We start from the raw sequence: 22,889 nt of genomic DNA, 5'->3' as shown, positions 1-22,889 counted from the left end.
GCACATCATTCCATAGCCTTTTTGATGCCATGCACTCCTCCAACTTACTAGGAGCTTAAAGAGCGACTTTCTCTGGCATGTACAAAGACCCTTCTGAGTTACCAACCTATTCCAAGTGCCTTCCAGAACTAGCTGCATCATGGAAGGGTTTCTGCCTGTGAACGTCTTTTACAGGAGTCTTTTCTGTTTCCTCAAGCTATAAACGATGATAGCAGGACACTCAGAGCTCAACCAGCAGTTGCAGTCTCAGGTAGCTTGCTGCTATGGTAAAACTCCTGTGTTTGCCAGAGAGGAGCAGGAGCCCTATCCTTCTGCCATCTGTGGTCCCTCAGATTAAGACTACAGCTGAGAAGTTTTTTAATTTTCAAAATCCCCAAGGCCAGTCACAATAAGTCTGCTCTTCATTGTGTCACCAAACCTCTGTTAGTCCTATTACATGCAGTTTTCATGACCACTCCATTTTCCATGGCCCTCTGTTTGGAAGTCATTCAACCCCATGAAAAGATGATAAACTGGAAACAGAGAGAGACATATGGCGTCATGAGAGGGAAGAGAGAGGAACAGGAAGGAAATGCATAGGTGTTAAAATGAATGCTGCATGTGGGGATTGAAAGGCTGTCCTCCCACTGGTACCATGATTCTTCAGTACATAAAGGCACCAGAGGCATCTTCCAAATCCCTCTTGTTGCCTTCTCCTACCTGCTTGCATTTCATCAAATGTGGTTGCAATTTTTCCCTTCTGATGCTGTGCCAGAAGACCATCTTATCTTGATTAAAATGCTCTACAACACTTTGAAAACAGATAATCTACATCACATGGTTAGTGCTCTACGTCCACCTTGGAGCCTGAGTTCATTGAAACTGGACTCGTGTCTCCCTCTCCATCTAGTACAGTGTTAACAACTTGCTGGATCTGTGACAACCCTGAATCCTCCTGTGTTCCCTTTCAGCTACAGAGCTGTACCAGTGAGTTTCAAGCTGGAATAATCACTAGCCATGTCTGCTACTAGCTTGAAAAACAGCAGCAGGTTACTTTCTCTGGGAATGCTGAGCTGTTAGGCTGCAGCCACCTACAGTCTTTGCTGGTCTGAAAAAGACATCTTACCTAGTAAAAGATGTGTCCAGATAAAGCAACCAGTGTACTGTGTTGTCACCAATTTGTCTGACCATAATTTTCACATACATTTCTGAATACTCAGTCACTGAAATAATGGAGTTATTTAAAAAAAAAAAAGACAAACACTGCTATTGTACAGCCTAGTTCAGAGTCCCATATCTTTAGCTGATTCAGCTTATCTGCCTTTCTATACCTTTGACAAATGTATGTCTCATATCATTTTTTCTCCCTTTCCTCCATATGCCTTACTGCTTTTCCTCCATGTATCTTATCTCCAAATGATGTGCTATTAATCAGCCAAAGACACCCTTCACTGCTAAGTGTTCCTCAACTGATTTTTTATCAGCACAAGTAGTTACTAGTTACAGCATTCCTCCCACATGCTAAAGACTTGGGGGGGGAAGGGAGGAGGGATGGCAAGGAGGTTAGAGACTGCCTCACCACATAAATACTATCTGGGACCTTTATACCAGTTTGTTGTAATGATAGTGTTGCTGTTTGTTCTCAACCAAGTACCTGGTGGGAGGAAAGTGGGACTGCACCCTGTCTTATTTTTTAAGTTATTAACCTTCATGCTCTTCCCCTTTTCTGATTAATCTGGCTGGATGCCTGCTCAGTAGTAGTTGAAGCTTAATACCTGAAACAATGTGTGTATATACACTGTGCCAGTAAGGCTTGCCCAACAATGCTCATTCTGTCATGTTTTCCCATGCCTTGTGTCAATATCTCATTTTATATGTAAGCCCCCAGAGCCAGAGGAGGGGATAGGAAAAAAAGAGAGAGACAGAGAGGGAGGGAGAGGGATGGAGGGAGAGGGAGGGAAAAGAGAAGGAGAGAAGAAAGTGGGCAAAAATTACATCCCTCAGGAATGTCAGCTGCTGTGAACTCACCCACTCCTCACCATGAAGTGAGCTGTGTGCGGGCACAGGTGGGCCTCACTCTCTGTTACTGGAGCACAGCCTATGAGTAGGGTCTAAATGAAGACTTTCATTGCTGTTCCCTGTTTTCATTGGAGTATGGCCATCACAAACATTTGCAGGTGGCTTGGCCATAGTCTGACACTAAAATATTTGTGGTTGTGATAAAAATCAGAATATTGCTACAAGATGGTTCTATATAACATTTAGGGCTTGATCCTGCTCTTACAGAACTAGCCTAATGCGAGTTTTACCCGGTTGTGCTCTGCTGTTTTTATTGCTCATTAAAAGGCATATTCCCTGGCACAATTCTCCATGGTAAGGACTCATCTACCCTTTGGGGCAGCTTTAGATGTTTTTTAAAAAAGGGGGAACCCAACCCAAAACCACTGATTTGAGCACCTCAGAATGTAGGCTTGTTAAAAAGCAGAACCACCTCAACTTTGTCAGGCCAAACCGAAACCACCAAACCTTGCAGAACTCAAACATTTTCTGAATCCACCTGGATCTTCCTTCAGTTGCCTAATATGGAAACCATTGTCCAGTCCATATTCCTCATGAATGAATCTTGGATATAATTCTTACCACATTTAGAAGGATAAGATGAAGATAAATGGAAATGACAAGATATGTCCTTTGAATAAATAAAACAGGCACCACAGGGAAAAGACTGAAGGAAAAGATGACAAACAACAAGGATGCTAACACTTTGGCAAGTAGATGAAGTCCAAAATCCAGCAATTATCTCCTAGGACACACCACGAACAAAAAACAAAACCTCCTCGGAAGAGGGAAGAATGGGGAACAGAGTATGCTGGAGGTCACACTATAAGTCTCATTCACACACCAACTCACACAGAGACTAAAATGCTGACAATTGCCTCCCAGTAGAGCAGCTTTAGACTCAGACTTAGGAAACATTTGACTGATTCAATCACAGGGGAGAATTAAGATATGCCATGACAAATTTTCCCAAACAAGATGCTCACCACTGACTAGGAAACAGGCCTTTTTATCCTCAACCCCTCCGACTTCGGATATTCTAATCACTATGGCCCCAAACCAATACAAACCTAAAACCTGACTGACAGGGTCTTGCAAAATTACATGGAGTTTTTTTCTTATTATATAGAAACAATTGTTCGGAAGCCAAGTACAGTCCCATGTAAAACAGTTCACCACTGAGTACCAAAATTTGTTTGGGTTTTTTTTTGTTTTTAATTAGGATCATGATTACCACTAGACCTATTAAGTCACAATTTGAACAGAAGCTTAATCATCCTTAACCCAAATAACAGTACTAGCTGTTTTTGTTTCTAAAACTGAAAAAGAAACTGTTTCTTCCCCCCTCCCTCTCTCCCAGCCCCCTGTCTTTGAACCGAATGAGACATACATAAGACAACAACTTTCTTGAATTCACAGGTGAATGGTATTGCAAGTGAAATCTCAGTGAACACTCTGTATATGTTACATAGTGACAAAACAAAGGCACATATATGTTTTCCTTACCCATACTATCAGATTTCTATATTAAGAACGAAATCCTGAAATAGTAGTGGAAAAGAAAGTAAAGGAGCTTTGCCAGGAGCACAAAACTGGGGCACTGGATGGAATCCACGTACTGTGCATAGCTGAGTAACCCCTACAGAGCGGTCAGCGCCACAGGCCATCCCTGCCACCACAGCACTAGGAGACAGAGAGTCTATGGTCTATGTCCTGCCCCATCCATCAGGAATATTGAAAGAAAACAAGAATAACTGGATTTTGACTTTTCAATGCCAGGATTTTGCTTTTTGATTTTACTCTGAAGAGACTGCAAGTTAGTTGCTCATCAATTATTTAGGCAATGACTGGGGACAGAGACTGCTTTTGCACTTATCGTATAATGATGTGACCAAATTACAAATGACAGATAATGAATCTAGGCTGTTGTTTCATTCTCAGTCCACTGATTCATCTTTTCATCCACATTTTCATGCATAAAACTCCCAAAATTCTCAGACTTGTGTGACAAAAAAACCCTGTACCCTCAAACCATCTGGGCAGTTTCTGTATAATTAAAAACAAATTATTGTGACTTATAAGGACCTCATGTTTGCTGGAAGTAACCGAGTGTACAAGACACATATGTTTTTGTATATACAGTTCTCCAAACATGAGTACACAATTGGCATTCAAGCCAATACAGTAAGCATCCATATTGTCAATCTATGGGAATAAATATCGATCCATCATCACAAATTGAGCAACTGCTCCAAGGTGGCTGTGCCAAACTCCATCTATCTTGATGCTCTTTTTATTTTGTCTTCTAGCATTCCTCAGTTAAACAGAGTACCTAGGAAACAGCCTAATCCCACTGAGCAACCAGAATTCCCGTTGACGGAAGTGAAAGGATCAGCTTTACAAATAATCTGTCTTTCTTCCCAGAGCAGTTATAGAAACAACATGAACTGTGAATGTAAGCAAATAAAACCAAAAAACTGGAAGGAGAAAGCGGACTTCCCTGTAAGTACAGTACTCTGTCCCTTTTGAACCAAAGTGCCAGGCCTGGACCAGATGTAGTATCCTGGCCATTCCTCCACAGTCTGCAATGCATCTTGCAGGGGTTCTTGCCACATGCTGGCAGGATCAAGCACGAGCTCCAAAACCTCAAGAACCACGAGGACAACATCTGGTCCTGCATGCAGCTGAACCTTAAGAACCACGAGGACAACATCTGGTCCTACATGCAGCTGCTGGAGCCAGAAAACTGGAGAAATGAGAAAATGGAAATGGATTTACCCAATCTGTCGATTTGTGGAAGGTGCTTGTGTAATGACGGAACTGGACTGTGGAGATGGCATGGCTTGTTGAATCACGACGCTGGTGTCATGGTTTGGCATCCTTGTATTTGTCAGCTGGTGAGATCCAGGTCCTGCCATTGCTCCTCCAACTGTGTTATGCATGGAGATATTCTGTGAAAAGAAGGGAAATGGGGGATGGTGAAGGAAAATGAAGAAGAAATAAATGTCTAATCTTGGGTTTGTGTTCTGTAGGAATACTATTAGAAATCTGAAAGTATCAACAATATGAAAAGTTAGTGGCTCCTGAAAAATCCCAAGTCAATAGATCTTGTTGTAACCAACAACGATAAAGAAATGAAAAATAACTATTTACTTTTACAGGGCAATATAAATGTGAAAATACCCGCACGTTGACTAATCACTCTTCTGTGATTCTGATTTGTGATTTATAATGTGGATATTTAGCACATATTCTCCTAACTAAATGTGATACATATTTTGTTTGAAAATTACTTCTGTGGTGAGTGCATGGCACCTTGATATACTACATGGGTTGTTTACTGTGTACTAGGTCTGCTTAGACTGACAAGCAAATCAAGTTTTATAGTCCCAAAGTAACAAACAGTACATGGTACATCACAAAACAGCCATTTCTATTAGCCTCCATATATTTTGTAGAGCAATAATATCGCAGAGACCTGCCTGGAATAATAGCACTGTATTTGCACGTATATAAACTCTGCTTCAGGTAAGTTGGAGCCCTTAAAAAGTTCTGTAAAAAATATAATTCACAGATAACTCATATCCACAGAGCAAACAAGCCACAAGAGATCAGGATATTACTGAGGAAGGAACTCTGGAATAAAACTTCTCTCCTATTATCCCTATACACACAATACACACTGCTGCTAAACCGCAGGGTTTGACTTGGCCCGCGTTTAAAAACAAACAAAACTCTCAAGCCAGAGATAACCCACAGCGTATATGTATGAAAAATATGGTAACCTTGAGAGCATTATTTTTCCTATCAGGCATCAACGTGTAGCTTGTTAGCAGTAAGAGGAAAAGAAACTTTCCATTGTCACCTCATGCTAGGCTGAGTAAAAGGGGAAAAAAAAATCCCACCTTTACACACACACTCTGCCACCAAGACTCACACAAAGCATCTTCCTGACCACTGCAATACCCAAGATTGAAAACTAAAGTTAAATTTCATTCAGAATTCCAGTTTGTCCAGGAAACACATAAAAACCACAAGATAACGATTGATAAAGCTGGTGAGAAAGGAAACTCAGAGCTCTGCTCAAATGTGGAGGACAGGAGAGGCAGACAACATATTGAATCCCAGACCTAAAAGAAAGATTGCATTCTGAACCAAAACAATAATAAACCCTTTAGATTACATTCCTCATGGAAAAGGAGCCAATAATTAGAGGACCCACATTATAGGCCTTAGTTGTCATCCCCCTATCTCCCAATTCTTGTATATTTCAGGTGATTTCTGATGCTGCTGTGGACATAGGGATATCTCTTGCTTCGTTAACAGGAGTTGTCTCAGTCTTCACAAACATACAAAGAGGCAGAGGTGCTGCCTACAGACACATGGTTAGACCACTCACCCACTATGAAGACGACCCAGCCCTGAGTTCCTGTTCCGATAAATAGTTTACACAGTATGAATCAGATCCAGCAGCAGAACAGCCAGTATTCACTAGGAGCATGAATTGCAAGAGGAAGCCAGACCAAGGACTTTCACAGTAATTTTTCATAGCCCAGTAGTATGTCATGACCGTCAGGCAAAAAGAGGGAATAACCTTAGATGTATGGAATCTTTTTCAAAAGATCTCCCTCACTTCTCATATTCCTATTAAAATGTCACTTCTTCAATGGATTAGTGTTTTCTGATTAAAAACTATTCTGTTAAAAAGAATATTACTTTTTAATATAAATACACACGTACACACACACATATAAATACATAAATATATATATACACACACACTCAAATCTAGTTCAGGATTCAAAACCACACTGACTGTTTTGATTATTACAAGATTTTGCAAAACCAGGTCTAATAATCTATTCATCTGCAAGTAAATCTCTTCCTAAAGCTTCCCCTTTATATTAAATGCATGTGTTTCAATTAAAACCTAACAGTATGTGATACTGACATATTTCAAAGTTCACCCTGATTTAATTTCTCCTCTACACTGCCTCCACAGTTTCTGAATCCTTCCAGCTCTTTCTTTTTTGCCTGTTCGCTTTCAGTAGTATGTTTATCAGAGCAAACACTAAATTGCAAGAGAGGCATACAGTACTTGTACCCATGGTCCATAGGGGACCAACAAAGAAGAAAAGCATCAGCCACCCACAATGAGTTTACTTTGCAGTGCTGCACAACTGCCCCCTGCCATCGCCAGCACAGATCTTCTGCCTGCACACACATGCCTTGCTTCCAAAGAGGGCTGTCTGTGCAAAGCCAGAGCACTGGCATGAAACTGTCCAGGATTCAGAAAGCCTTTCTCTAGATTACTGACTCCAGACCACAGACTTCCAAGAGCTACAGAACACTGATCTGCTACATGGGAGGATCTTTAAAGGAAACATGGATAGCCCCATGAGGCCTGGGAACGGACAGGATGTAAATCCATCGTGAGCTTTAGACAAGTGGTACCCCAAAACTTCCCAAATTTTGATTGGATTTTCTTGTAATGTGGCAGGTCAGAACTTAAAGATTTAATACCAGATTCCTGTACTCCTACATTCAGTATTGCCATTTTCTTCTCCTCCTTCTCTTTCCTTTTTTCTCCTATAATTCAAAACCTCTTTAAGGTACAAATGGTATGAGTTATGATGGGTATGAAAAATTTTGTTTGCACTTAAGACATCGTAATTGCTAGCATACATGCATAAACTTGTAATGCTGATTCAAAATTTTAACCACTTCCAATAAACTGTATCTTTTCAGAAAGTAGGCTGAATATGTGATGCATGGTAAGCAAAAACAGAATGAAAACCTGTCAACACATCCAGCTGTCCATTCTTCTCATTAATGCAAGCACTGTTGTGGGGCAGGAACTACATCTTTATACTGTGCTGCCAAGAGAAAGCCTAAGATTTCCCAAGAAAACGTCCAACTCACCGTGACTCTCACATTCATAAGAAAATTATTTGGCAATATCAGAATAATTTACATCAGTGAGATGCTTGTGAATTTACAGAGAAGTTCAAGCAAGTTCATACTTAAATGACAATGCCTATGTTTTGACAGCAGGAATGTAGTGCACAACAGATCTGACACTAACTCTATCTGATCTAGTCATATGCATCATGACATGCAGAATTACTCAATATCACCAGCACATCAAGACGAGGCTCGTTGCATGTGTGATGCAGACAGTCTTCAGAACTCCCAAAATGGTCTTGCTGTGTTGAGCTTTGCATCTGATTCTGAATGGATCTGGATAGGATATTAATGGGCTCATTGCAGACTCAACTTTAGGCCCTAGAAATAGGACAAATGCAGCAACATTGGCTGAAATCAAGACCTCCATTCTATAGTTGAATTGTTATTTGGTTAGGCTGCTTCCAGCTCTACATTTAAGGACTTCTGCATGCTCTCCCACCAGGGATCCACCAAGAACATCTCACTTTGACTCCCCTTTTCATTCTCCTCCAGCTCTTAAGCCAACGGTTAGAATTAATTGCTACTATGTGCTGGGAGCTCCCAGCACACCAACTCAGAGGAGGAGTTGACAGTAGTCGTAACGCAGACAGAACTCTCCCTCTGCTTTTAACACAGCCAAGACCAGTCCATACTGTGACAGAGTATGATGCACCCTCGGAGTTTTCTCAGAGATCTTCACAACTGTCCTTCAGCATTAGGAGAGGGCACATAGCTTATTACTATTATTAATTTTATTAGACTGAACCTAAATGTTCACATGGGGAACAGGCCACCCACATGGCAGGAGTTGTAGAGACATGGAAGATATCCCCTGCCCTTAAGATTCACTTAATGGGTCTTAATTAAGATCCAATAAATTAAGAGAAATTTATTTCCTCTAGGACTAAGTTTCTTCCTCACCAAAGCTCCCGGTCGTTCCCATTGAAGCAGAAACTAAGATTATAACACTGAAGAACTTTTATAGAAATGCTCCCCTCGCACACTGTACTCTCCAGCAGTATTTAATGTTCAGATAAATAAAAGAAAAACCAACAAGCCATATCCACAAACCGCCTTTAAATCAACATGATCATTCTCAACCTTTCCAGCTGCAAGAGGAAAGGGAATAGATCATCATCAGCTTGACTTCTCCCCAGTCACACTGTATTCCCCGTTTTAGCTTCAGGCTTTCAAGAAAACATTTGAGCATTTTTCTCCCACATGCAACCATTTAACTTTGGAAAGGCAACACACTTCTTTTTTCTAAAGGCTAAAAACTTCTTGAAGTCATGCTTCCATGTTCTGGTGGAGAGGATTACACATCACTCCACAATAACACACACCCTGTTGGCAAGCACAGCTGAGAAATGACGGCTGCGCAGACACAGGCAAAATACACACCATTACTCCAGGCAGTCACCATTTCCACTAACCCCTGGCTCTTCCAGAGAAACACCCATCCATGTGACATGGTACCACCTGTACCACATGTCTCCATCTACTGAAGGCACAGGATGAAGAAGATGGATCTATCCCTTACTGTCCATTATAATATTCTGAGTTTCAGACCAAATTTGTGTGTGACTTTAAACTATCAGAGCTAATTTCTGAACCAAAGCCACTTTATATTTTCCTACTATTCTTTTTCTAACTGTGAGGTTTAATGAAAATTGCAAATACCAGTTTTATACAAACTGAAGATTCATTCAGGACTGTTCTGAGTGAGATTTTAGATCAATAGAGCTGTCACCTATAACCAGTTGTACATAAATATATTTTGCAGACTGTTATAGAAATTCTACAGTCAGAAGGTGTTTTCTGTGAAAAAAAAAAAAGAAAGAAAATTCTAATTCATCTAAACAGAGACAAATCCACCTTTTCATATCTTGCAGTTTATTTGTAATCGATGTTTTTGCAAAAAGTCATTTAACTGTGTTTTCCCAAATAGCAACTTTAAATATTTTGCAGATAACTCAAGAGAAAAAGCAACAACTTAAACAAAAAAATTAAAATACAAATCAAATACACAGCAATGTTTTAGAATTTATATAGCCTGACCGCTCAATTAATTTTAACAAGGAGAAATTGAATTAAATTTAAGGAGAAATATTATAAGCTGTCTCACTTGCAGGCATTTTACAGTTTATGGGGTAAGAAAACATGCATTCTTCTAGGAGGCTCTGCAGACACACAGCATTCAGGGCAACCAAGATACCCATTTAAATGGCAGCTAGCTGTGCACTTGTAAGGAGCGTACAGTAGCATCTTGCCTACTTATGGAGATCGCAACTTCACAATACACAATACAAAATACCCGCATGAGTGGAAGGCACCAGAGACACACTCCATTGCACATGCTGCCTGCACACCCACCCAAAAAAGAACAACTTAGAGACTTGGAAGACATTGTTGTAAAGAAAATTATAGACTAAATATGGCACATAATGGCACACTTCAAAATTATTTTAACCATATACAATCTCCATCAAAATTACCGAGCATCTATGAATTCTCTCTGGGCAGAAAGACCATCTCAAAACCAAAGTTATGAAATCTCCTCAGAAACAGCACCAACCAATTTATTTTCTCATTATTCAGATAACGTGTAAGCAAAACACCCTCACACCAGCCCATCACAACCATTTCATCTGTTACTAGTGCGCAACATCTAAACTGACATAAGCACAGAACTAAGCTCATTGTCCACCCAAGGCTAGCAAACATAGCAAAGGAACTAGGGAAGAAAATGGAGATTAAAAAATTGATCAGATTACTAATGCAGTTGAAGGATTACATGAAAAAGAAAGTCTATTACTAAGATTTACATTTTTAAAAAAAGAAAAAAAGGAAAAGTTCCATTATGCAAGAGATGGGAGAGCATAAACTTGGTGGGGACTGAAATGCAATACTTTTTCTTTTTTTAAACTGTAACATCTGTATAGCTTGAATGAGAAAAAGCACTAAAGCACGAAAAAAAAAAAGACACAGAAAAGAACTGCTGGAAAATGCTGTGTAGTAACATTAAGCACAGGGAGAAAGCACTAGGAAGATCTTATTGCAGACTGCTAAAATCCATTTAACTCCCTTACTTAGCGAGAGGTATGAAGTCACTGAATGAGGCTGACACATAAAAATACAGAACTGATGCCGAATGATCTATTCCTCAAAATGTTTTAAAGAAAGGCAAATGCTCACTTAACAGCTACTTGATAAAAATGGCACATTTAGAAAACCAGCAGGCCTGATATATCCCAGAATATGGAATGACTCTTCCCTGCCTCCGGGTCCTGTGCAACAGCTACCCCTGAACTGGACACAGCTTGCTATCCACACAATGCTGAAGACTCAAAGGCCAGGAGCAATACAAGTATATCTGACTTCTTGAACCCCAGGCACCACCACTCAAGTCAAATGTTATCAACCTGATCTCCTTAGGGGTAAAAATGTAAAGAAAAATTAAACTCCTTACTCAAAAATGACAAGTAATGATAGGCAGATGGGGGAAGAAGGGAAACATTGCTCTCACTGAAATCATAAAGCTTTGAATCTGTACTTATCAGTCTTTGCCACTGGTTTCCAATTTTTTGGATCACAGACCTCTGTCAACCCTCTGAATTTCTCACAGAGCACTCTGTGCTCTTATCATAAATTGTGTAATTAAGGCAAGATGGTTCCACGGACCAGCTGCAGATGACTTACCACAACTTTGCGACCACCAGCAGTTCACAGACCAGAGTTTAACTGCCGCCCAAATATTGCTTCAGAGCACTGTGGCTAGAATTTCTTGACAATAAAGATAACATTTCTAAAGGTATCTACAAACTTAACTAGCCCAAGTCCTTCTTTTAAAATGTCTTCAGTCTTTTGGAGCCTTAGTGGACAGTTACTGTTAATTAATAGATTAGATTCATGTCCTGGGGCTGGCAGCAGCTTTGCAAAATTCTATCCTCAATATCTATGCTGGAACATGCAGGGAAACTTCCTTGTTGTTTTAAGTTAGGATGAATTAGTCTTATATATAAACATGCTGGCTGCTACTAAAGAGGCAGAAACAAAAAAAACTTCGTACATAATATTTTTTTTCTTTTTATCCTATTTTCTTTCTTTTTATCCTATTTTCTTTCAATAGCTGTTACTATCTTATCAGAAAGACTTTCTGAGATAGAGAGTGATGCAAATGAAACCTCAAGTTTGCTAATCTCCAGCAAACTACATGGTGCTGCTAAGAAGCATGGCGCAAGACACAGGACAGGCATATGAAGTGCTAAGCCAGGTATAAGCCATCTCAAGGCTACAGCAGTCACCACCATAATTCGAAGTCCAATGGGCCCATTTAAGTGCTACTAATCCTCTTAAGGCCGCCGCCTGAAGGGTGACAGCCCTGCATAAAATCTCTTCAACACAGCTCGTGCTGTGGGCCAACCTTTGACGTGCCTCCACTTGGCCTCTGCCCCTTGGATGCCAGAAGCACAGTCACCTCCTCTAGTCTCTTCCTCACACCTTCTGGGGAAAATGCACATGAACTTTTTCCACGGGCACATTAAGCCTCCCTGCCTGTCCTCCACTTCAGCTGCTGGTTTAAGGAAATGCCCCGACTCCACTGATATTATGAACAAAATGCAGGAGATTTAGAATTTTTGGTCTTTTATCTTAATTTTTGTGACATGATCTAATTACAGACATTCAGTGGTGCCCTCTAATTACCAGTAGAAATGAATACTGAAAGATGACCCTTGTCTTCCACGATTCCCTCCCCTCTTCCCCCACTACCCTCCTCATGCCCTTTTCAGCATATCTGTCCAGACTATGCTTTTGACATATGAAGCCTTCTTTACATACACAGTAAGTAATATATGGCGCGTACCAGACGTACCCACGATAAACCATTTACTAGGGGAAAGGAAAAAAGGGATATAAAGGAAATGCAATGAACATATTTTAAAGGAGAAGGAAATTTTGGAAGACTGGTCTCACCAGAGTTTGAAAGGAAATAGCTTCTCTATGGGAAAAGATGACATCAGATTGCATGCTTATGTCTTGAAGTTTCCTACAGATATCTCCCATTTTCCTCAGGGTTGCTTGTTTCGTACACAATTACTTGCCCAAGATAGTCATTTAAGCAACATAGCACAAAGAGCTGCTTCTGTTCAAATAAACGTCAATAACACTAAGCGTGCATAGCCCAGTTTGGGTCACTCAGGGTGTTTTGCCCTACTAACACCACACTGCGTCTTGCTAATTGGGAGGCTGCAAAACGGGAAGTACAACTGGCTGCCTGGCTCTACCCAGTTCTGTCATACTTTATGCAAAAGCCATAAACTGACTACTTCGTTTCTTCTAAGTTGCCTATTGTGACATTTATAAACAGGAACCTGGCAGCATGTCAATGGTGCAAACTGATTTCCTTTTCTAAATACAATTTTAAAAAGCAAATAAACAAGGTTATGCCTGCTAATGAAACATTATATGCCATGCTGGAGCTAGTTTTTCTCAAATGTATTCTCTAGAGCAGATGGAACACCAATAAACACAAAACAACAAACCTTTTTATAAGAAGCATGTTTATAAGAAAATACATTCTCCATAGAACTTTGTCTAAGGAAAAACTGGCTTAAATCTGTAATGTTATCTTGGGGACCCAATTACAGTCCCATTAGATTGCTGTAAACAAGGGAGCTTGCCATGAATTTCAAATGGAGGAGGGCTAGTAAGAAACATGAAAAGGAAGAAAAGAGATTTGACACTATACTCACTAGGTGTAATTCCTAGAGGCCTCAGCTGAAATCAAGGCCTTATTGTGCTAAAATCTGTATAGACACATTGATGGACTATACTTGCCCACAAGCCTTACAGTCCAGAGACAAAGCAAGGAAAGAGGAAGGAAGAAAGAGAAAAAGTAAGTGATTTGTGCAGCCAAAACTCAGGACTCAATGGAAGGGCTTTTTTCTCCCAGGCCAGTGTCTTATTCACGATCTTGCAGCGTTTCTCTGCATCTACTACTTATCTATGAATTCAGAAAACCAGGAAACTTTAAGTAAAGTAAAATTTAAAAAAAAACTAACAAAAAAACACTCTCCTCTGAGTTTTATCCAGCACTATCATTTCATTTTTGTAAATCAGACAGAATGCACGTACAGAGTAGGTACTCAAAGAACCTTCTCAAAGTAGGTGCACGTCAACTTTTGCAGGACAAGCAATTAGCCATCCAAAAGCAGCTGCCAGATCTGGAGGCCAGTCAGAGGGTAGTTGAAAACCTGGCTTTCCTTTCTTTATTGTAAGGAGTTTTGTTTTTATCCATCGTGAAACAGAAAGCTGGAGGGGGAGGGCGGCAATCCTCCAGGAATTGCTTTAAACAAGCCTTTGATACCGCTAACTGAAGGCACTAGGCTTTTCAACATTATGCAAACCATTTATAATCTGTTAATAGCAAATTCACAGAGACAGCACTTTGGCATTTAAATTTGTTATATTTTATTTAAAGCTTCTTTGAAATTCTCATCATTGATTTCATTGGCATAAGTTATTGGCATCATGCATGAGTTACAGCAATGGCTGCTTGACTGCATTCAATGACCAGAACATTTTTTACACAGAGCCATTGGTAAAGGAGGGCAAAGATGGTAGCAACAAAACAGCCAGTGATTTTCCATTCAGGCAGTTTCAAGCAGAAAACCAGCAGGCTAAACTTTTCTGCTAAGAAGTCAAGTGGAAATGCTGCTACCCTGGTAATAAAATGCATCTCCTAAATATTCTTTTGACCCCAACCCACTGCGGCATCTATGTTGGGCCAGGCTGGCTAGTGCTACATGGGGACTAAAACAAAATGCTGGGAAAGGTCCAGAAGTCCAGGCCAACAGTGGTCTCAAAAAGCACCCAGACAGACCATCTGCTTATGGGTCATGGGCCTAACCAGTGGAATGGGTTGACAAGTGAACTGGTAGGAAAACAGTTTTCATCAGTGAAAATCATACAAGGAACTCCAAAGCATCAAGCTGGGATGAGGTTCCCAGACTTCCTGGGAAGTAATTACAAAGGCAAGCGTGAAGTTTTGCAGCATCCACAATTGTTTCAATAAATTTTAGGTTAATGTTTTGGGAGAGGAGAGCTATTTTAGACTAGATCTTAGACTGAAAGGACTTAGAGAATTAGGTTCATCAGTTGACAGCATTCAGACAAAATTAATCATCTTTGTAGCTGTAAGAGCTTAAAACATTAGGGTAAGAAGGCAATCAGACTGTGTACATAGAAGGCAAAAGAGTTAAATACACTTCTAGCTAAGAAAAGGTCACTTCCAGTGAGTACAACAAGGGATACAGGCAAACAGGTTTTACAAGAAAGCGTTCTCTGAATCCTCAAAGATGTTCTGACATTCTGCAGTCTGGTTAAGGAGAAACATGCTTCCCTTCCCTTGTCCATCTCTGCCTTGGTTTTAGCAGTTACCTTCTGCAGTGGCAGACAGGCAGAAAAAAACACCAACAAGACTAGGAGAACAAACATGCTTGGAACAAAGAGAAACCAACAGTAGTCCTCCTGCAAAAAATAGAGTTGAATGTCCATTGGTGAAGGCATGTGACTTTGGTCTGAAAGCACAGCTTGCTGGGGATCAGCAAAAGAAGAGCTACTGTCAACAGGAAATAAACCAAGTAAGGGAGCTGGTGTGGAGTTGGAACATATCAATTCCCAGGACTGGGACAGCAGAAGAGATCAGAAATATAACTCCTTGGACTCCAAAGGTGTTCTGCAGGTCAGGTACACCGGAATCTGCATAGTCATCCGTTTCCTCACGCAGCTACAGATTTACTGCATGACTTTGAGCAAATTACTTCACATTCTTCTGCCTTACATCTAAAACAGGACAAGTATATTCAACAGCTACAGAGGGCTTGGAAGTGGCAAGAAGTGAATAGCTTTTAGAGACAACACAGTATACCTAGGAAGGCAATACAATACAGCAGTGGCAGAGCAGAATGGGTTTTTTGGTATGAGAACAACTCCACAGGACTTTAGAGTAACATGCATTTGAACTCCAACCTCACAGAAATGACAAGAGGTCATAACCAAGATATTTCATAATAAAACTCTTTTCAGTATTAGTTTGAATACCAATAGAAGAATAACAAGACAAAAGAACAGTTTTTTGGTCACTACAAACAGGAGCGCAGAGAGGGACATGTAAATTAGTAAAAGCAAAGAAATTACTGCATGCTCAGGTCCAGATAGAACTGGAGGATCTATTCTTCAGAGAACAGGAGCTCATCGTCTGCAGAAAACTAGATCCCATTAAAGCATACCTGGCTGTACATCCCAATCTGGGCACTAAAAATCGCAAGCCATTTTAGAAGAGTCAAGCTAAAAATCTTACTGAGGGTACATGGCGGCGGTGGTGGACAAGGTAAATTCTTAATTGTAAAAGCAGGACACACTTGGCCTAGATTCTTTTCTGACTGGAGTAAATGGAGAGAACAACAAACAAGCTGCACTATATTTGATAATGCTACCAGACAAACAATCATCCAGATGCACATGCTTCCAGTCCCGTTAATTAAATGCGGTGTGGAGCCATCCTGAGGAAATTGCGTACTGTTCCTTTAGAGTACCACACACTTCTGAAATGCTCTGGTGAGGCCTCATTCCACCTGAGGAGTCACAATGCACATTTCCCTAAGTAATAAACAATTGGTCCTCCTGTAATGGCGTGATCTAGCTAGATAGACAACTTCATACAAGTAGGCAAAACATAATTCAGGCTATGGAAAGCAGGAGTTTCTGCTGAGCCATGAACGAAGTGGGGTGGGAGCTCATCCTTGAGGAACAACCTAGCTGCACGTGGAGAACTGTAACTCTCACTGCGTGCCCTCCTCCACACAGCAGCTTTTGCCTACAAAGTGGGTGTCAGTTTACCAACAAAGCAACCTGATATGTAAAAGCTGAGGGATAGGCAAGAGAGTCAGGAACGCCGCTCCGGCACAAGTAGCACCTCAGTGCCGTTCTCAAAAGCAGCTATCTAATAGGGTATCGGCATTAAAGAACAGCATATTACCCTTGAACATCGTAACAACATTGCTCATTTTAAACCCACCTAACTTACAGTTAGCTTGGAAGTTATTACTACACAAGACTCAAAACAGAGCTGATGTGGAGTCCAGGAATTGCTGTCTGGTTTTTCTTCATCATCAGAAGACCATGGAAAGGACTCTGCTTTGGAAATCCATTGGATCACACTGTCTAAGCACAAGGAAATAGGTTTTCCAGTAAGATAGTGCTCTGAAGGTGATTCTGTGCACGTTTTAGCCTGTCTGCCAGTTCTCTAGGAAAAGTACACTGGCAACTCCTGGTCACAGACAGTATTTTAAAGACTTAAGCTGAAGGTAGCTGCTAAATAGCACAACCTTCAGCATTCCTGGTGATTGCTATATCGGAAAAGGCAATGAAACTCCTGTGTGATATTCTGAAAGCCATTTCCCAAACATAACTGAATGCTTGAACTCATTTCAAATACTTGGCACAAACTGTCAGATTTGAGATCAAAGGCTAAAAAGCCAGTGCTGTTTGTGACTGAATGCAAGGTCTCCTTCAAAATGTGGGGCACCATCTCATATTTCTGATATACAGCTGTGAAAGGGTTTGCAAAGCTGAATCCAGGGAGTCTGGCTTGCTGGGCCAGCATTTTGCCCAGAGTTTCACACTTTTAAGAGATCCAAACAACAAAGCTGGTAAGTTTGGCTGGATTTACTAATTGTGTCCCATGTAGTAAGACCAGAAATTTTAATCTGCCCAACAAGATTTATGAGGTATTGGCAGGGATGCGTATGTAAGTTTAGCATTCAGAGAAAAGCTATTCAAGAGAGAAAGACAGACAAAAAAAAGATGTAAAGTGTATGAGGTTCAAAGAAAAAAAAGAAAGATTTGTGTGATAGTATATTCTTTGTTGTTCTTTTAGATTATTTGCTTTAAGGCAGAAATATGATAGTCTGAATTTTAATAAGATATGGTAAAGAGTCTGTGATGTAGGGAGTCCAAAATAATTATTCTTCCTTCAAAAAGGACAGACAACGTACTAGCCTACAATACTTGGTCTGTCTCTTCTTACAGTAAACATTGCTAATGCTCCTGGAGAGGGGCTGACCTTGCCAGCCAATTACATTATGCTAATTTGTCTGTTACTATAACTCCTACAGAGGCATTCACAGCTCAAAGCAGGACAGAGATTTATATTGTCTCTTCCAAGCTGCAGACTATGGTGATTAATCTCGCTCTCTCCTTCCAGTTACAACTCTACATGGCAATATCTACACACAGCGCCACTGCACATTCGAAGTGACAGTTATTGCCAGCTTTATTCAACTTAAAAGACAAGCTGTGGTCCTACCTTGCCCTTTTAATAACTGTCACTCTATCTACGAAAGCATATGCTTGGTAACAGCTGTTTTCCTATGAAAACATATGGTTTCTCATATGCTTTTGAAAACACCACAGAAATGTATTTGCTTGTTAGATGCTAGTACCATGTCACTATATCAAGCAACAAAATCATCGAAAGGAACTGCAACACGTTTTCTATGTTATACTCATGTATTACAAAAATACCTATTGTTTTCAAGCAACAAAAAATCATCCAGCTGAAAAGATTCAATGTAAAAATAAGGGTCATAATTTAGGAGCTTTACGCACTACAGTATTACTTAAAGATGGGCTCAGAAATGTTGGTCTTCTACAGGCATGCAGCAAATAGCATGCTTCATGCAAACAGTTTACAGTCCATATTGTATCATAAAAAAACCCTCACAAGATGTGGCTCTTCCAACTGCTGGGAAGATCAGAAGCTTCCCTAACATCTTTCAGTTGAGATATGATAAACAGAGTATCAAAAACAATTAAGTCACAGTAGTTTATAATAAACTACTGTCCATCAAGTGAACCACAGTAATGACCTTTACATGCTCCTCTGCCTCCCCAGTAATATTTAGGGCGAGCTAAGAGTGTTTGCATGGCCAGTGCTGTAACAGAGGAGAGAAAAAGAAGCTAACTTGTTGGGCTACTTGAACTCAGATGTATTTGGTCTCCCACCAGGCTAAACTGAAAGATAAATATTTTGGTAAATAAAGGTTCCGGCTGTGGTTTTGAAACTGATTTCGACATAACTGACAAAGAGACTGACAGAAAAATGCAGCAAGTTTTGAAAGTGTTAAAAAGACAGTTAGGGAAGTTACAGTTCAGCAGAAAAACAAGAAAAAAACAAAAATATGGCTTATGAGAAGGTCTTACAGAAATTTCCCCTTGGCTTTAAAAATAATTCCACCGGGATGTTTGTAGAAAAAAAAAAAAAAACCAAAACCCAAAAAAGCCCAAACAGACAGACAGAAAGACAGAATGATATTCAATTATTCAATCCAGTTTATGCTCTAGGATCAGCATCAACATGAAAACCACCCAAACTTTACTGCAGTAGCTGCTGAACGTGCCAGTATCTCTAGGTGGTATTACAGTACTACTCAGATAACTTCAAAAATCTGACACCTGTGTCTTTATGGCAGTTAAACACAGGGTCACAACAACAACCAAAAAAAAAAAAATCACACTGAAATGTTAGCGTTTTATTACCTATTCACAGTGAGAGGGCACATACAGAAGTGCACACAAATCTGTACCACTGACTTTACAGTTTCCAGCAGATCACGTCGCGCTACTGCCTGCAGTTAATACCCTGAGCCATAGTCTGACTTTTAAGAGGGTGCTTAAGCATGTGATGCACAGAGGTCAGGAAAGCCAATGAACAGCAAGAACCGGTGAAACACTTGTGACAGCTTGAGGCATGGCCCTTGGGCGTTTGGTCACCCCTTTCCATGGGTTATGATTCCCTCCAAGCAGCCTGTGAAAGGTAACGCTTGCCTGGTGGGCACGTATGTCGCTATGAGGAGCTAGCATTTTGCAACCTTCTGGCAGATCTGCCATAAACCTTTCTAAAAGCAAGCAGCAGCCAAAGACTTAATAAGAAGCCTTGGCATAGGAGACATAAGAAAATAAGTTGATTCCTTGTGCAACTGTTCCTACCAGGGAGGATCCAATGCACCCGGGACAAACCTTACAAAGCCCTCAGAGGAGATTAATACAGGATGTTTCACTGGGAACGTAGGGACTGTGTCTGAAAGTGATACAAGACAAGGGAGGGAATGGAAAGATACCCTCACTCGACAAAAAGACACTTTGCACTTCGCAAATAGAGGTATAACCTTGTTAGCCTGGTTAGACATCACAAGGAAATTACGAAACCAACTTCTTAACACTACCCAGTGGCTCTCAATCCCAGAAGGTAACTGAGAGCACCTCTTGCCTAAGGTGACTCTTTCAAGCTCATATGAATTGAAAGGTCAAAAAGCAAAGAGTCCATGTCATGGAGGCAAACAGTTCATATGTCACACTGGTCAGACCTGCAACCTATAAGACACAAAGGTTCAGCATAGGAGCACCATGAAATCATATTCACTTCTTTTTCTGTACACTAAAGACTCAGAAAGAAAGGAAGGGGAAAAAAAAATAAAATAGGGTACAGCCTGCCGTTCAGAGGGTTTGTGTTCTGCCAAAAGCAACAGTAAAGTGTTCCTGTTTGACTTCAATTTGTTATCCATAACTCCAGTTCTTCACTAGAAAAGAAACAGAGGAAGAAAAGCTTGATTTACAAATGCATATCCAGTATTTCTGAATGTATCAAATAGCTTTGTGTGATAACAGGTATCTTCATAAAGCACAACAGCACGAGAAGACTTAAATGTACATAACCAATTATGAAATGTATGAAACATATGAAAATTAACAAAACCAAAATTAACTGTTTAAGATACTGTTCAGCACATGGAATATAAAAAATTAATAAACATATTTATAGACTTATACTGTTCACTTGCATTTCTCTTTGGAATCAGAACATTGGCTCTTCCATGAAGCCAGTTAATTTGCTGGTAATGATCAACACATGATATATTTCTGAACTCTCCAAAATTTAATTTTCTACTCATTTTCCAGCTGACGAACAAAAGGAAACTGCTCTTCCTGCATAATTAACTTAGCTTATATTCTTATCATGAACAGTCTATACAAAGCTATATCTGTACTATCTATAAGACAGAATCTCATATACAACCTTGCTATGCATGGGGGGGGGGGGGGAGGGCGCAGGGAATCACACTGCAGACTTCAACATTCAACAACTTCAGCAAAACTGACCTCACACTTTAAGCGACCTAAGATTACCTTGTTTTACGTATATATATCCTCTGTACTGAGTAACATTTTCAAGAGACATAGTAAAAGGGGAGTACAGTATGAAAATATTTTGAAGTTTAAGCTTTCCAACCAGTTCAGTGGGCTTATGTGAGCCCTGGTCCCTTTGTGGAGTTTTTAAAATTTCTCCATTGCAAGAATAACTCCTGATTATCTCTTTATTAACTACTACTGGCAGAAGCTTATCTGCTTGACAGGAGAGAGAAAGAGCATTTAAAATCACCAGAGTACCACATTGCTTTACATCCCAAAAGGGGTGAGGGTGTCTAGCTGGCACAGCTCATGGAAGTTGAAGTGACAGGGATCTGATCCAGACAACATCTATACAGACAGAACGTTAGGTTCCTTAGCTGCTCAGCTTTTTCACACCGTATTAAGTCTTCAAATGCATCAACTCTGGAACAAGCAGATTTCTTTATTTTCTTGGAAAACATGCTGTGGTGTTAGGCTAGTAATTTAATCTTGTTGGCAATATAATAGTTATGGTATAATCCCTCACGTTATAAAAGTAATTGCCATAATCATAACCTACATTCAATTATTTCTTTTGCTACAGTGCAGCTGCAGCGGTTTCCCACTCCCAACCTGCCATCCTATCACTGAGGAGACAAGAAGGGGCAGAAAGCAGAGCTCACAAAACTACTACAGCCCATCCCTCTCCCTTGCCTAATAGCAAGTGACTCCCCATCCCCGTTAATAAAGAGCTCCTTGTCCCTCCATTATGCAGTGTAATCTTTAAAAGATTACATTCTCATTTGGGAAAGAGCCAAGAGCCAGTGGGAAATTCTCTAGTAAATTGGATAGGGAGACAACAATATGAAGGGCAGCTGGATGGGAGCACATTTTTTTCAGGACATTCCTATTCCTGGGGCCCTCCGGCATTGTTAGAAGTCCTGCAGTCTCGGCTCTTTTCACTGCTGTGTTGTCAGGATAATGCAATTCAAAAAGAAGGGGATAGAGATTAGCTGGTTTGAAGATGGAATGTGAGGAAGCAAATATTGAAAAGTGGTAAGAGAAGAAGGGGAAAGCCCAATTAGATTTTTAAGTCTTACCACCTTACACAAAAACAAGGGAAGAACACTTTGTTTTAAAACACTGTATTAAGTGTATCAACTACAATAGGCTAATATGGGTTTTTTCTTCCCTGACCGTCATCAAGAAGGTAATTTGAGCACTCCATCACTAATAGCTTATTAAACACTATTTTGAAAGGCACATTTCCCTCACTGCGGATTTCCCCTTGCCTGCACCTTCCAACAGATGCATTTTGCTCTGTGGAACCTACTTTCCACCCCACCCTACCTGTCATCCAGGATGGAGAAAACCAAAACAACATGGACCAGGCAGCCCTATCCCATTTATCTCCGCACACAGAAGGATGCAAGTGAATGAGAAAGGCAAGTGGATTTTTGTTCATTTGCTTTGGGGTTTTGGTGGGGCTTTTCTGGTTTGGGCTTTTCCCCCCCCTCCACTTTTATTGTTCTTTAAAAGTACTTTCTCAAGAAGTCACACAAATTTATGTATCCAGAAGGCTGGATAGGTGCCTCATGTTTATTTGGTTAATAATGGCATACATATACTACCATCTTAGCACCACTTTTTGTTAGAAAGTACAGAAATCTCAAGAA

At 40.3% G+C, this 22,889-nt stretch overlaps 1 protein-coding gene across 1 annotated transcript in view; it reads right to left on the bottom strand.

The window, feature by feature from the left end:
* CREB5 (cAMP responsive element binding protein 5) overlaps nucleotides 1–22,889 on the bottom strand; it is a 257,654-nt gene that overhangs the window by 167,003 nt on the left and 67,762 nt on the right. The window contains exon 5 of the mRNA XM_075083142.1: nucleotides 4,816–4,988. Within this exon, the coding sequence (XP_074939243.1) occupies nucleotides 4,816–4,988 (173 nt within the window). The remainder of the gene's footprint in view (nucleotides 1–4,815; nucleotides 4,989–22,889) is intronic.

Source organism: Phalacrocorax aristotelis, chromosome 2 (assembly GCF_949628215.1).
Source record: "Phalacrocorax aristotelis chromosome 2, bGulAri2.1, whole genome shotgun sequence".
Taxonomy (NCBI): domain Eukaryota; kingdom Metazoa; phylum Chordata; class Aves; order Suliformes; family Phalacrocoracidae; genus Phalacrocorax; species Phalacrocorax aristotelis.
This window is presented reverse-complemented; position numbering and strand designations above follow the sequence as displayed.